General features: G+C 37.1%; 1 protein-coding gene across 10 annotated transcripts in view; it reads right to left on the bottom strand.

Annotated features, from left to right (window-relative positions):
* Positions 1-17,004, bottom strand: part of AIG1 (androgen induced 1) — a 237,581-nt gene that overhangs the window by 185,404 nt on the left and 35,173 nt on the right. For all 10 annotated transcript variants that reach the window (XM_073219686.1, XM_037022084.2, XM_037022082.2 and 7 more), the window contains one exon: positions 465-620. In XM_073219686.1, the coding sequence (XP_073075787.1) occupies positions 465-620 (156 nt within the window). The remainder of the gene's footprint in view (positions 1-464; positions 621-17,004) is intronic.

Below are 17,004 nucleotides of genomic sequence, written 5' to 3'. Positions count from 1 at the left end.
TTTGGGCTGTTTAAGAAACTATTATGGGTTGAATTGTGCCCCCTAAAATTCATATGATTTCAACATATGAATCCCAACACCTAGTATCTCAGAATGTGACTATTATTTGAATGGTAAGGCATTTAAAGAGGTGATTAAAGTTAAATGAGGTCATTGAGGGGCCCTAATACAATATGACTGGTATCCTTACAAGAAGAGGAAATTAGGACACAGACACATACACAGAGGGAGAAGGGGGCCATCTACAAGCCAAGAAGAGGCGCTTCAGAACATACCAACACTGCAGAGACCTTGATCTCAGACTTCTAGTCTCCAGAACTGTGAGATCATAAAGTTCTGTTGCTTAAACTGCCCACAGTTTATGGTGCCTTGTGCTGGCAGCCCTAACACACTAACACAGAAATCTCCTATAATGAGCCCTATGAGTTTCTGAAATGATTAAATGCATTGTGTGTCATACTCACAACACCAACAGGGAAGGCCAGCACGGCTAACATCCAGTCCCGGAGAGAGATGAGCTTCTTGAGCTGCCTCTCTTGTTCTTGGTTCCCACTTCCTCTAGTCAGAAGACTAGAGAGATCAGTCAGCACACAGATGCCAAAGAAGACAGCCTGGATGACCTGGAGGGAGACAGTGGTATTAGTCTTTAAGATCTGAAGAGACCCAAGATAGGACAGCAGTATGACATGTGATGTCAGAGAATCAGAAGCACATTTAAAAGGTTGGCCCTACAAACAAAAATAGAGTAAGAAATTTACAATATTCTATCACAGGGGAGAAAATCCATCTTAAAAACACTGCTCTCATTTTTGCTCAGCTCAGGATAACTGTAAAACATGCATGCAACACACACAAGTCTGAATACGCCCAACAACAAGCAATATCGATTATCCTAACACCATGCCCATTATTTTAAAATATCACATCTGTGGTCTGATTGTATTGACTCGCAGAGTTTGACAAACATTGAAGAAGTACAAAGAAAAGAGTCAAGGTAGTCTGAATAATAAAGGAGATAATTTCTTCTGAAAGGAAAGAAACCTTCCTATGCTTTAATCTCTCAGATTTAGAAATTTCTCCACCAAAGCAAATGGTAGAAATCTTCTAGACTTTGAGTCATAATGAAGTCAAATGAATGTAATGATCAAAACTGGTATGGAGAGATTTTGTTATTAAAATTGAATGAAATCACTTCCTTCTCAGGTTTTCTGATTATGTGGAAAAAAAACTTTTCAAAGTAATGTAAATGTAGATACCCACACTATTTTCCTAAAAAAGCTTCCAGTTGTCCATTCCTAAAACAATTGCAAACTGAAGTACTTACATCAGCTATGTTTTACTTGGACTATTGTTGGGGAAGGACACTGAACACTATAGCCTAGTAATTTGTGAAATTCCTGCATGGCAGAAAAGTACTGATGATCCAGAGCTAAGAGTGAAGTCAGGAAGCATATGTAGTACAGCTTGGCAAATGATAATTCAGATTATGGAAAGGACAGAAAATATATCCCCTGGGTTCAAAGTCATACCCATTTAGTACCAAGAAGAGATTCAGGGGGAATTTCTACCCTTGAATCTGGTTTCTGCTATCAGAAATAATTTACTAATGATATATTTGTAAAAGGTACAATTTTACTCATTATCTCTTTATAAAACATTGCAAATATTATTTTTATAAGTGTCTGTTGGCTGTGGAAAGAATCTGTGAAGGCCCTACTGGGTTCCTTACTGAGGCACAGAACAAAGGGAAGAAGGGCCCTCAAAACCACCAGGTTCCATCCCTTGGCAGAGCACTGGCACACTCTGATTGTCAATCATTCTGTTCAAACTTGTGTCTAAGCCACTTTGAACATTACAAATAATAGAAATTCTATCACCATTTGGCTTAGTCAAATAAACAAAAATCCTACAGTGTTATTATATATATATTACAATCGCTGTGCTCTTTGGAGCTCACCAAACCCTGCTATTGTTAGCCCATCTTAGCAAGAGTAATGTTCTGTTCTTCCTTACATCTTAGCCAATCTTTTAACTTTGATGACTTAAGATTATTGTTATTTCTACAACCAGAAAACTAGAGTAGGAGAAGCTGAGACCGTCACAACTGAGTATGGCCCAACTGAACAACCATGGTGTGATGACCAGAAATAATATAAATGACTCAGGGAATAATTTCATACATAGGAAACTTTTCCATAGCATATCTTATCCTTTACATGTTTTATCTTTATGTCAATCCTAATGGAGTTTGAGAAGTGGATGTGACCATACTATTGGACTGGAGAGTGGTAATCCCCAAGCCAATCTGGCCAGTGAACATATTAAAAGGTGCCCTACCTGATAAATAACCAAAGAAATGCAAATTTATGACATAATTCTCACCCATATAATTACTCATAATTTGATTCTGACAATACCAAGGGTTGTAAGGGTACAAAATAATCAGGAACTTTATCATGGGAATGCAAATTGGGACAACCATTTTCAACAATTGGCAATATCTAGTGAGGTAAAGATGCATATATTCTATTATCTAGTGACTTCACTATGAAGGTAGTAATTCCCTATGGAAACTCTCATACATGCATATTAGTCATAGCCATGTGAAAGTTAAGCATAATTCAGCATTCACTGCTTCAACAAGGCTGAAACAATATAAATGTCTCAATAGTTGACTGGATAAATAAATTATGTTATATTCATACAAGGAATTCTAAGCATACATCGAGTTTTCATTCTCACAGTAGAGCATTAAACACAAAAAAGGAACCAGAAAAAAAAATTCTACATTTTCACACCAATAAGATAAATTTCAAAAAATGGAAAGACAATTTTAAGGATAAATTTTCTTTATATAAAGTAAAATATAAAGAAATGCAGGGAACTAATAAACATGCCTATAATTACATTAAATACAAATGGTTTAAACTCTCCAATTAAAAATCAGAGATTGACAGACTGTATTTAAAAAACAAACAAAAGCACTTTAAATATAATAATATAGATTTGTTCAAAGTAAATGGTTATAAACACTAATCATAAGAAAGCTGAAACAGCTCTATGAATGCCCAAAAATGGATTTCAAGAATATTACCAAAAAATAAAGAGTAACACTTCATAATGATAAAAAATTCAACTCAGTAAGAAGACATAATGATCTTAAATATGTAGCAAACAGAGGAATCAAACTGATTTAATTTGGGGCTAAACTATTCAAGAAATGTTTGTTAAATAAACAGATGATTCACTGATTCTTGGGAAATAGATGCTTTTATAAAGATTTAAGAAGTGGGGGAACCTTAAAATGCAAAAGAAAGGGGAGAAACAAAATGTTGTATTCCAGAAGAAAAAAGCAAAAGAAATTCTGTGAATATAAATGTAATAGCCTAAGCAACATTTTGCCAAATTTATAGAATTCATGGTGTTATGAAGTCTTATCCTTTCTACAGCTGATTCACCTTCTTCTTATCCAATAGCGTCACCTGACACAGCAGCCCCCTCATTATGACCTGGTGGCCCCCTACCCCCATCTGCAGACCTCCCCACTAGCACTACTCTGCTTGTGGCCCCCAGATGACCCCCACCTCACCTGAACTGCTGTGGAAACCTTCCTCAAAGTGAGTATTGTGGAGATTAGGGAAAGGCGGACAACAAAATGATTTTCTCCTCATTTCCAAACATCAGGAGACAGAGAAAGAATTGTAGGGTTTTGTGATTTTTTTAATGAATTTATTTTTTAACTCACACTGGCTAATCCTCCAAAAATAATCCCTAAAAATTATGGAACAGTTCACCATTACCTGGGGAGAGCCATGGACTGGTTTGTAATTACTTGCTCATCTAAGAAACAGTTACGCCAAGACTGTTAAACCACTTTAGATTTCTGCTACTTGATTAGAATTTGATTTGAGCTGACAGCTAACAAATCACATTAGAGACCTTTTACTCTATTGCCTATATATGTGTATCACATTGCCCATTTCAACTTAAAATTCACTAAATTAACTTAAGACTGTGAAATTCATATGGAGATGCACAAGTGAATCTTAAGTAGGATTACCTTGAAGCATTATTCAGCTCTAGCCATTCTGCAGAGCTGGCATTTCCAAACCATCAACTCAGCATGACACACACATACACCATCTGGCTTTGAATTCTTAGCAGGCTGGTTGCTCTTATTATTTTGTATCACATGCAAAAATGAAGTGGTCAAATGTACCATATCTCTCCAAGAAATATAAATAGGGATTTATCAGAATGAAAAAAAAAAAACAGGATATTTTTTAGTCACTCTACCATTTGTTCCTCTTAGAATGTTCTCTACTGTTTAATTCCTTCTGCATCTTGTCTCCACTCAGTCCCTCAACTCTTCCTATCAGGAAAAAATAGCTTATTAACGGAGTCATTTTACATTGAGGATTCATTTCCACAAGTACGGAAATGTATCCAAACTCCATTCATATTCTTATCTTTTCTTAAATGTAAGTGTTTTTCATTAAAGTAATTTAATGTTATTTTCCTTTTTTCTCTGGAATGCATGAAACTATCAGAATTCTGTTTGTACTACAGGGCAGATTCATTAGACTTCTACCACTTATTACCAAACATAGATGACAGAGTTTATCCAGAATAAGTTTTATTGCATTTCATTAAATCATCTTCAATATCCTCAATTATATGTAATTGCACCAGAGCTAGTGTCTATATATCATGTTATGTCATTCATTACTTTAGCTGCTAATTTTTAAATTTCTGCCTAAATAGCCAAACTCGGAAAGAATAAAGAATGCACCAAAGTAGGAAAAGCAGCACTTTAAGTAATAGATGGAATCATTACTTACATGAATTTAAAATGACCAGAGTACATCTGTCTTGATCTGTGGGATTAAGATTTCCAATGATTTGTATCTACCACATACCACATTTCTACTATATTATACTTTCATAAGAGTAACATCAAGGGTTCCATAACATTTGCTTTGGAGATTTTGCTTATTTTAGTTAATTTTAGACAAGGTAGACAGAAGAAACAAGAAGACAGAACTCTGATGTGTAGCAATGGAAACTAGAATGATGTGGATCGTGTAATGAAAGAAAACTGGGGAAAGAACATATGGAAAGAAGGCAGTGAGATTTATAGATATCATAAGACAAAGCCTGGGAGAGTCCTCTATATATGGATAAAAGCATTAATTCAAGGGAAGATTTAAATAAGGAAGAAATCAACCCATGTCAATATCTGGTGTTCAATAAAGAGTGAATTTTTGATTCAAGGAGTTGAATGACATGTGGAAAGAACATAAAAGCCATAGAATAGTAATACTATAAAACACAATCTTCAAGGGATTCCCTCCCATTCCACAAAAGTGTACTTTTTAATAGTGCATAATTCCTTTTCCATATATATATGTATATATGTGTATGTATATATATATATGTATGTATTTCCCTATATCTTACATTATTAAGAGTGCATGCCAGAAGTACTTCAGCACTATGAGACAGTGACTCAGTATGAAATCATCTGAATACATTTTGGGAGGATTTCCTTTGCATTTGTTTCCAGTGCCTTCCTTGCCTGAGACATTTGATCATCTGTAACAATTCTACCACCATGGGAGTCCATCAGTTACATGCGTGTTTGTCTGCTACTTTGCAGAGAAATCAATGCATTTCCAAGTTCCAAGGCTCTGTTTGCCTCCTTCATCCACCAAGACTCTACCCATCAGCACAATGGCTGGTAAATTATCCTCTACTATGTTTGGAGAGGCTTAGCCTGAACAAGCCAATATGGTTTTCTTACTCTAATGACTGTAAACTTTATTTTTCTAAATCTGCCATTTAAGTGATGTGCTTTAAGTTCAAGCTTTTTCAAGGAACCTTCACCACAAACATTTTTGAGGAGATGGACTCACTGCATCACCCAGTCTGTGGTTTTCGGAATGTGATTTAGAATCCTTGCCTGTGTACACAGACATTTACCTCATACTGCTCTATCTCATTACTGAAAATCGATGAAGTAAGTCATAAGTCACCACTGGCAGGCAATCTATTCAGACAGAAAGAAAAAAAATAAGCTTTTCAGTCAGAAATAACGCACTTAGATTAGCAGCGTTGGAAAGGACAGCTTGTCAACAAAATTTGTTACAATATCACATAATGGCTTCCAATATATCAGTAGCAAGGACAGCAGCCACCTAAAGAAGGCATTTGGATATGCTTCACAAAGCGATGGGTGCAATCATGCCACATTCCAGCACAACCCGTTAAGAGTACAGCAGGGACCTTTCCAGAGGCTCCATTCTATTCTGCAAATAATGATAGAAAATTTCCCTTGGGTGTTTTCACTCTGCTTCACTGATACTGTGAGCTACTCAAAACTTACATAGGCTTAAAGATTTTTAAACTATTAATATTAGTGGGAATCCTTTTTGAACACTGAATTAAACATGCACTGATTGATATAACATTTATTGATTAACAACTATTGATTAACAAAGCACTTAGTGAACTACTAATGCAGAAATGCAGACTATTAAGTGATTGTATGCTGTGCTACAAATGCCTATGTGCTTAGATGTGTCTGACCTCTAACTTGACAGAATTTATATCTGCTAAGTACATGAGATTCAGATTTAAGCACAATAAGAGTGATGAATACTTAATGGGAAAAAAAAGATGTATTGACACACAAACCTGTTCTGAAGTACATTAAATTTTACAATACTGTAAAATGTTATTTTATCCCACTAACATTTTACTCACGGTAAGTTTACTTCAGCAGGTGATTCACATGCTGAACATGATCAATAGTTAAAGAGCTAAATCTGAAACCTAAATAAAAAAAGACCCTGACCTGAATTAAGACCAAATCTGATGTTACTTGATTAGATGATATAAATCAGATAATCATATATATAACCCATGCTCGATCTGGATATAATAAAATAAATTATATAAAGAGCAGATAAACTATTTTAATAAAGCCAATAAATATGTGGTCCCTGCCCTTAGAAGTTTCTATTTTAAATATTTACAAACCTGTTCATTTTGATCTAACACTGAGTGTACATAAAGGCTATGTCTATACAATCGTAGTAAATACTTGGCAGGGAACTGAAAGGCAGTTCCTTCTTTCTAGATGCTGACTTCTACCTTCAGAAACAGAAGAGAAGGACTTCTAGATGGTCTTTGAGAGTTCTTACTCCCTATCAGACAATATTTCCTATTTTTAACTCAAATGGGCCATTGTTCTACCATATTAACTTGTATAATATGTCATTATGAAGTTTACTCGTACAGATGCTAAAAGGGTATAAGATGAACCATTCTCTTCATTTTTATTTTGCACTAGTTCATCTATGACTCCACAATATTCATTTTTAGATTGAGAATATTTATAAAATCCCAAGTTCCTTTAAGCCTGTGGAAGCATGAAGTTAGTGCTGGAAGAGTCCAAGCACCACCCAACTGAAGTGACAATGTACATCTCAAACAAAATTAAAGGTCTCTAAGACATCTTATAATTTTATTAATGACACATAAAAGTCTGATAATATTGGGAATGAAAGATGATAGGGAACAATGCTAGTGGCAATATATTTTGGTTTAATCCCTTTGGAAAGTAATGTCATTATCTAGTAAAACTAATGATGCCTTTATCAATGAACACTCTTACGTATGTCTCCTGGAGCTCAGAGTATTAACTTGGAATGAGATTGATGTAGGTATATGCTCCTATCCTTTAGACTAGTATGAAACTTTTTTAAAAAGGAAGAAATGATACTGTTATTTATTATGTTATGAAGCTAAGAAATACATCCTATTTTCAATTACTTAGGTAATAAAATAAATACAACCATACTTTCTTAACATAGTTATCACCTTAAGTTTCTATTAAGAAACAAGTTTCCTTACAAGTTTAAAAGTAGTTTAATGGATATAATTCTGAGTCATAACTAAAATGCAACATATGATTTTCTGGTGCTTTAAAAACTTGGTGACATTTAGAACACCGGAACTCTAAGTTTGTTAGGTTTTAGAAATGACTTCATTGCTTTTTTTGTTTTGTTTTGTTTTTACAAAAAACAGGGTGTGTTTAATAAAAAGAATGATTAAGCTAGCAGAGGAAAGCAGTTATAAGATGTAAAGAGAACTCTAGAAGATACTCTGGGGCTCAGGGGAAGAACTTAGAAGGGGCTCCCTTCCATAGGATGGGCTGCAGACCTCACTGGAAGGTGTCTGCAGCCTGTTGGATGGTGGAGAAGTGTTCTGGGTTGCTTGGGCAAGATCTGGTCACTGGATGGGCAGGGAGCCACCCTCCCAGGTGCACACACAGCCTCAGCTGATGTGCAGCTGCACAGTTGAGGACCCTGTGGACAGAACACCTGGAGCATGTGATGCCCTTGTGGGGAGGGTGGCAGGGAGGTGGTCACCAAAGGACCACACGTCCCCTGCATGTGGCTGAGGAGGAGCAATCCCTGCAGCTGATCAATGGGCAGCAGCTGGTACATTAAGTGAAGCTCCTTCCTCCTGCAATGCCCCTTCAGTGCCCTCTACTGAGAAAGTTTAACGTCATCCTCACTGCAAAGGAGAAATCCTTAATAGCCCAGTTCATGATGGTAGAGCAGGTACTGTAGGGTGAATGTGCAGCTGAGAGACAAAATGTATCTCATTTAATTCAGCATGACTTCATTGATTTAGTAGCATTGCTATTAAACTGACCCTATTTCAGTTACTCTAATGAAAGGCAGAATAATCAAGCAAGAACACTTGCTTTTAACTATTCAGACTAGCAAAATGCATCCTATTTTCTGACTTGGGTCATTTATTTTATATTATCTACTATAGGTAGTAAATCAAGAAAACTGTTAGAGTTATTGTCTTATTATTTTAAATATGATAGAATGTTCAAGGTGGTCTAATTTGCTACTCATTTGTGATTTTTGTGTTAGGGTAAAGGAGGCCAGAACAGAATATTTAGGTCAGCATACAAAGCCCAACTTTTCTTTTTACTTCAAAACAACCTGAATGAAATCTTCCCAAATGTCGAACCATAAAATTCTTTCTTGTTAGTGGCATTACTTTGCCTTGTTCTGATATGACTGTGCTAAGCACACCAGTTGGTATACTGGGTAGGGTAGAATGGCTCTGTCCAAGAGTTTTTAGGCAGGCAGAAGCCTCCAAGTCCACACATCGGATGAAGGAATAAGCCACTTAGATAACTAAGCTCAAAGTGTTCAGGAGTTCTGCAAACACGTAACTGCTCTTCTCTTCATCTTAAGAGAAGGTGCAGAGTGTTGTAAAGCCCACCTCGACTCTTGGAGTATAGAAAGCACTACTGCTTCACACCATGCAACTGATCATGAATCTCTTATGACCAGTTCAAGCGTCTGTGAGCTTTTGTACTAGTGTTGTCACCCCCTACTCAGAAGTGGATTTTACTCTACTTACCCAAGCATTGCTTATGGATGGATATCTCTCAAGAGGGTGGCATATTATGAAAATTATTACATACTTTCAAATTGCTTAGCCTTTACCAATACCTATTTTAAAGATCTTTGTTGCAAGGTTTATGGAGTGTATGATATTTAAACTAAGCACTTATGGGCAAAAATCTAGGATCCTCTGGTAGCCACAGTGCTCCCAGACATGATCTTTGAAAATTGTTAGTAAGTGACAAAGAGAAAATACTATGAAAATTCTTTCTTTGGGACACTGTCCAGAAGCACAGTATAGGAGGGTCTTTGGCAATGATTTTAATTAGGGTCCCAAGTTCCTCTCTGTTGCAAAACTATAAATAGGGTCTTATGATTAACTTACTTATTAACACTATCAATCATAAAGCAACATAAATGATGTCTTTAGGTTATGCTACTATATTAATTTTTTATTCTTTTTTATTTTGTGTGGTAAGAATGCTTAACATGAGATCTACCCACTTAACAGAGTTTTAAGTGTACTATACAGTATTATTAACTACAGGCACAATGTTGTGCAACAGATCTCTAGAGTTTATTCATCTTGTGTAACTGATACTCTACACCTGTTGATTAGGAAAGCCTCATCTCCCCCTCTCTCCAGCCCCTAGCAACCACCACTATACTATACTCTCTGCTTCTGTGAGTTTATTTTAGATTCCTCATTTCAATGGAATCATGCAGTATTTGTCCCTCTCTGGCTAGCTTATCTCACTTAGCACAATGTCCTCAAACTACTAAACTAAGTTCTGTAGATTGACTAAATAAAACTCAATATGTGGAAAAGCTCTCTACACATATGTAATGATAATATGTGTATGTGATGACAATATACACTTATTATTTTCTGGAAATTGTCTGTAACAGAAAAACTGGCCAAAATCCAACAACAAGTATGTCTTACCTCCATGTTAAAAGCATATTGTAAATAATGTAATTTCAGTAATATTTTAATCTCTGCAGACCTAAATTCTTTTTGTGTTTCTCTGATTCACTGTGTATTTATGTAGCAAATTTAGAGGCTGAGATCACCATTTCTGGTTGAACATTATCATGAAACATTCTGCACAGGGCTGCATGCAACCAGCTACAGTGGTGCACAAATTGTCTTTGTGCTTGAATCAATACCAGGTAGAAAAATTATTTGCCTTTTAGGTCATGAGGCCATCATTTATGTAAAAAGGTATGTTTTTGATGGTAAACACAGTGAACAGGGAAAAGGCTATATGTGAAATATACCCTAATCAGATCTTGTACCAAAAATCACAATACACTGTACTTTTCCAAAAGGGCATGGTAGTTATATACTGACCATTTGTATGATAGTTTATGACATATAATGTAATTTTACATAGTTTGTTTCAACTTGGCCTTTTCTCCGTTCCCACTTGACACTCCTTCTGTCTCTTTGCTGGTTCCTCCTGACCTTCTCAACCTATAAACTGGTATACCCCAGGGCTCAGTCATTGGACCTCTTGTCTTTCGCAGTGGGCAGAGATCTGATAAACTCTCCTGAATTTGAATACCACCTCTATGATAATGACTCCACATTTATAGCTAAAGCTGTGACCTCTCCTTTGAAGTACAACTACCTATGCACATTTGAATGTCAACAAGCACCTCAAACTTAACAAGTCCAAAACTGAACTCCTTGTGTTCCTCCAATACATCTGCTTCTTCCATGGTCTTCTACATCTCAGTCAATCTATAGTAGCTCTGGCTTTCTACACAGCTCCCAAATTCTGCTAAGGCAATCATTAGCAAATCCTGTTGGCTGTATCTTAAAAACTCAGCTCCAGAGTCTAATACTTTGCTCCACTTCTACCTCTACCACTTCTACCATGGCCATGTCACCATGACTCTCACCTGGGTTGCTGGAAAAGCCTCCCATCTGACCACCCTGTTTTTCTACTGCTCCACTCTGTTCTGTACAGCAGTCAGAATGTGGCTGTTAAAAATCAAATCATGTCACTCTGCTCAGACTTCTTCAAAGTCTTCCTATCTGTGGTGCAGTAAAGGCCAAAGTCCTTAGTAATGTGTCTCACAAGGCCCTTCTCTGACCCCTACTATCCTGCCCCACTCACTCTGCTCCAGTCCCACTGTACTCCCAGTTGGGCCCTCCATACCTGCTGCTTCCCTGAATCACCTCCTCACATCCTTCATTAGAACATTAGCTTGTAGTGAGGCCTTCCTTGAAACTGTAAAATTGCAACCCTCCTCCCCAACACACCCTAGCTCCCTTTACTGCCTATTTTTTTTTATAAGCAGTTTTATACCCTCTCCCTTTTCTCAGTAGACTCTGAACCCCAGGAGGGCAGGAATTTGCTTTAAATGTTAATTCAGTGCTGAATGCCTGGCACTCAATAAATACTTGCCAAACAAATAAATGACTGAATTTTATCTTTTTTCATTTTCTTGCTTAGAACACAGGCACCTACCTTGCTCTAACTCATTCAACAAGTATCATTAGAAGCCTAAAGGTGAATGCAGATCTTTCAACTGAAAGCCCAGACTCTTTCTACCCATTTCTACCAATGTATGCCAATTAACACCATATTCTTACCATGTCAGGGGTTGGGCCTGGTTTTATCATTACTCATTTTCTACCCTGAATACCTACCCAGATGGCTCAAGTGAAGAGCACAAAAAAAGTTCACTACATATAAAGAGAAGAATTTCATTCAAAAAAGATGGTAACTACTTCCTGTGTAGATCATGAACCCAGCAAGGCCAAAGATGACATTGTATTCACTTCTGTATCATCAATGCTCGGTTAAGTGTGAGGAACAAGGCAGGGGCAAGCAGGAACAGAAGCACATCAAGTTGGAGCATCCAGGGCCCCTGATGGAAACTTTACTACTTTGCGAATCCACAGATGAAGAAACTGAGAAAGGCTGAAAGCTTGCTCTTCAGCAAAAATTATATTCTTGGTCAACAACATTGTGGTCAACAACAAGTGCTTCTGTGTGCCAATACCTTTGCTTGGTGATTTCCATGACAGTCTTACTCAACTGCCACAAAAGGCCTTCAAGATAGGTATTGTTACACCATTTCACAAATTGTGAGTCTCTGACTGAAAGGTAGAGTGACTTCCCAAGCTTGTATATATTCCTACATCAGTTAGTATAGGAATCAGGCTTCTTGACTTCAATGCAATGCTTTTATTACAACACACAAAAATTTCTTTTGAATATGAAAAATAAGGGAGATCATAATGTATTTACCTTGCCTCCTATGGAAAAAACAAATGCAAATAAGCTGGTTCTGAAATTCAGAGATTTCTCTTTAATTTCTCCACATTCGTTCATATTTATTTAATTCTTATTTAAACACTAATAGAAATGGGAACTTCCAAATGGGCATAGTCTTCTAGGGATGTAATTTGGACATGTGAATCTTAAGTCTTTTAGAATACTTTTAGAAATGCATCTTACTTGGCCACAAAGACTTAAGGACAAGAATGTTTATTTCAGGGGATTTGTACCATTAACAATCTGAAACAGCTAAATTGACCAGGATGACATTATTTAAATCTTGAAGGAATGGTAGAATGTTATAAATATCTGTGAAACATCATGTCTTTGAATAATAGTTAAACACTTGAGAAAATGCTAATGGCAGATAATCAAGTGCAAAAAGCAGGTAACAAAAACTAACCAAAAGTATGACAGCAACCATTAACATTATCTTAATGCTGACTGCATGCAGGCCCTGTGCTGGGCACTCTGTAAACCCCTTTCAATTAATCCTAACATCAAGCCTGTGGCCCAGGTACTCCAATACCCCCAATGCTATAGATGAAAACATACAGGCACAGAAAGGCATTTTATATACAGCGTGATCTTAAATTTATATAAAACAGTTATATAAAGAAATAATGATCTAAAAATAAAGCTTTTAGCCAGAATTCTTTAAACAGTTGGTGATCATGATATTATAATGGTTTATAATATGCCATACCATGTTCTTATAATTGAGTACCTACCTGTGCGCTGACATCCATTAAAACATTTTTTGTAATTTAACTGACTTTTTCAAGTGGAAAAATACACACTTAAAAACCTGACCATTTTATTCAAATTGTAACTCATATGTCTGATTGTTAATAAAATAAAAACAGTGCTGGCCTCCTATTTGCTCATGTTTTCTTTCTCTCCCTGTCACCACTCCCACCTTTATGCATTTTCTTTTCCACGTACTTTAAAGTGGAAGCAGAGGAATTTTTCCATTCCTATTTCTGAGAACTTGTTGAAAACTTGTAGCTAAAACAGCAAGTAAAAGTGTAAACTAATTGTGTCAAAGGCTCTTACAGTGTTTCCCCTTAGGAATTCTCTAGCATTGTTTTAACTAGTTATGCTGTTTTTCAGGAGGAAGAAGAGCAACCATTAAACTTATTATCCCGATAAGATTTTTGAAAGCAGGTCTGTGTTTTGATAGCTTAGATTGAAGATGTACTTTTTCTACTATTTTCCTGCTATTCAGGACCATGAAATGGACGAAGTAGTTACCCATGGGTTTGGGTTGGTTGTTAGGCTTGGGATTTTGTTTGTAATCAGATTAGGTTAAAAAGATGTTTATAGTACTTTTCTGTCCTAAAGAATTCACAATCAAAAAATCATTCTAGTACGTCCCATTATGTGAGGGATATACCTACTGAATCAGCTTCAGAAAAATATCTACAATTTTTAAAAATTTTATAGCCTGGGCTGCTTTCTAGACGAAAATTGTAGATATGTTAATATATCTGAGAACATATAGGGCAGAACCTGATGTTCTGACATATCCCTTTCTATGCAGTGATTATTTATTTGTGTGCTCACCATTCCAAACCACTATCATTTTTTTCACAAGTAGACTAGCTCATGTATCTGCATTTTGCAAATGATCTGGTATGCTTTTCTAATTCCAGTCCATCTAGTCTACTCATTCTTCAAAACCCAGTTTCTCTCTCTTCTTGACATGTGAAGTGAACTTGGTGTCAAGATTTTCTATTATATATTCCTTTATTCTTGCATCTATACAACTGTATTTAGGTGTTTGTTCCTGTTTGCCCTATACTATAAGCTTCATGGGGCACTGCATATTGTTCCATTCATCCATATAGCCTTAGGCCCCGTTTACCTGCTGGAGTTCCCAGTTAGGAAAGTTCTTTTTATACTCTGAGCTTGTTTTCTCTTCTGTAACATGGTCATAAGAATATTTACCACACAGAATGACTGTTAAGGCTAAATGAGATCTTGCATGTGGAAGCACTTGGAATCTAGGCTCTCAAATAATTGCTAACTGGAATCTGAATCATTCCGTGCATTGTGGCAACACACATCACAATAGTAAATCCACACTGAGCAAAATGCCTACTACCTACATCCTCAATGAATGATTAGTCAATGAATAAATATAAAGAACATAAACCAAAGTGCATAAACAAGTGGTTCTCTAAGATACAAGAGCTTTAAGGACATGATGTAAACTATGGCCTTTCTCTCCATATGCATACATACTGAATTTTGCAGGGAATTTTAGGGACTGTCCAAACCCCCTGAAGCCCAATCGTGGTCCCTCGAGTCTACAGACACCAGTATGAGTCCCCACTGTAGGCAATCCTATATAAAGACTAGATTACCTTGGTCCAGAGTAACAGGCAGAATAACTATGGAATAGCTCTCAACCATAAAGTGTCCTGTCCTGGGAGGTGGGTGGAAGGAAACTAAAATGTGAAGATCCTGCTTTGTGGGATTGTTTTCTGGGATTCAACATTATATTTGAGAAAGACCTAGATAGAGCTTTTCAAGGCTTTAGATTCTTATTTGCCATAAAGACAAACATTTACAGACAAAGTCAGGATGGACTCTTGCTTCAATTAGAGTTAAGATTTTTGTCAAAGAGCTCCTGGACACACAAAATAAAATGCTGATTCTTTCAAGTTTCAACTAAGTTTAATGCATATAACTCTCTACCCGAACCACATAATGTTTATCTGTATGTTCAGGTACCATTGGTAAATATTTTCACTCCTGTACAATTCTCTGCATCTGAAAAGCTGAGTAAACAATCTCTAGAGAGCGACTGGTATAACTGGCTACAGGATTGCCAGGAATTTCTTGGAGAGGATCTTGGAGGATTATTTCTCCACATGTCATTTCTCTAGAGATCCCTTGTATACACTTAAATATAACTCTCTCAGACCCAGATTCAGGTGCTCCTTCCTCCATGTTTTAAAAATACCTGTAATGTGGCACTCATCAAATTGCACTGTAATTATGTGTTGATGTTTCTGTTTCATCTTCTACACTGTGTGAGCCCCATGGGCAAAGATGATGTCTTACTCATTTTTGCATTCCCAGAGCCCAGAGCAGTGCCCATTTATAAAAGCAACCACATAGGGAGCATACAAGTATAAAGGACATGTTCCTTGCCTTCAAGAAGTTCAGAGTGTGGTGATCAGAGTGAAGAAAGACTTGTACTGGACTGTAATGAAATCCAGACTGTAGGGAAGGATGAGAAAAGGTTTCTCCTGGGGCATGTCCCATCTGAGTTGAGTTCTGCACTTGGCAGTCCCTGGAAGGAGGGCAGAGGGCCTGTTCCAGGCAGATGCAGCAGCTCTTCTGAAGGGAGGCAGAGTGAAGGAAGGCACTGCAAGCAGTTCTGGATACCAGGTGTGTCACATGGAAATGGAGTGATGTCAGGAGAGGAGATTGGGAAAGCAGAGAGGGGCTCGAATATGACAAGGTTTTGAAAGGTGTGTTAAAGAGCTTGGCTTTTCCTAAAGGAGGAATAGAACCATTGTAGAGTTTTAAATAGAGGAGCAGCACATGTGGGAAAGATCACCCTGACAGCAGATAATGGATTGGGGGGTGACAATAATGAAGGCAGAGAGGCTAGGGAGGAGGCTGTCTCAGTAAGCCAGATGTGAGAACAGAAAAAAGACAGCGGAAATAGAGGAGGACCTAGACTGGAGGATACTGAGGACATTAAGGGGGAAAGCTAGGTAGGATGCTGTCACTGGATATGGGGGACAAAGGAGGCAGCAGAGTCAATCATCACTTCCAGGTTTCAGGCCTACTGGAGAGGGTGCCAATTACCAAGATGCAGAGCGTGTTAAAAAGTCTCACTTTTTGACATATTAAGTTTAAGGTGTCATTGGGGCACTTAAATGGAGAAATCCAACAGGTAGTTGGACACAGGTATTTACAATGTAGAATACTTCAAGAATAGCCTTCAAAAACATCAGAATACCAACTGGCAAATAAGCCACGGAAGTGAATGAGCTCCACCAGAATGAGAGTTCCCAGTGAGAAAGCAGTGAGTCTGATGCTGGCCATTTGCAATATCAACATTTATGGAATGAAGACAGCCTGAGAAATGGCCTGAGAGTGACAGTCTGAGAGTAAAAAGGAACAAGAGAGGATAATAAATGTCACACAAGCCATGACAGAATAGTTCTATGGAGAAAGAGTATTTCAATAACCTCAAATATTGAACAGCAGTTGGAGAAGTGCATTGTTTTTACTGGATCTGACAATGA

This window comes from Manis javanica, chromosome 13 (genome assembly GCF_040802235.1).
Source record: "Manis javanica isolate MJ-LG chromosome 13, MJ_LKY, whole genome shotgun sequence".
Taxonomy (NCBI): Eukaryota; Metazoa; Chordata; class Mammalia; order Pholidota; family Manidae; genus Manis; species Manis javanica.
Note: the sequence above shows the minus strand (reverse complement) of the source record. Positions and strands in the feature narration are given on the sequence as shown.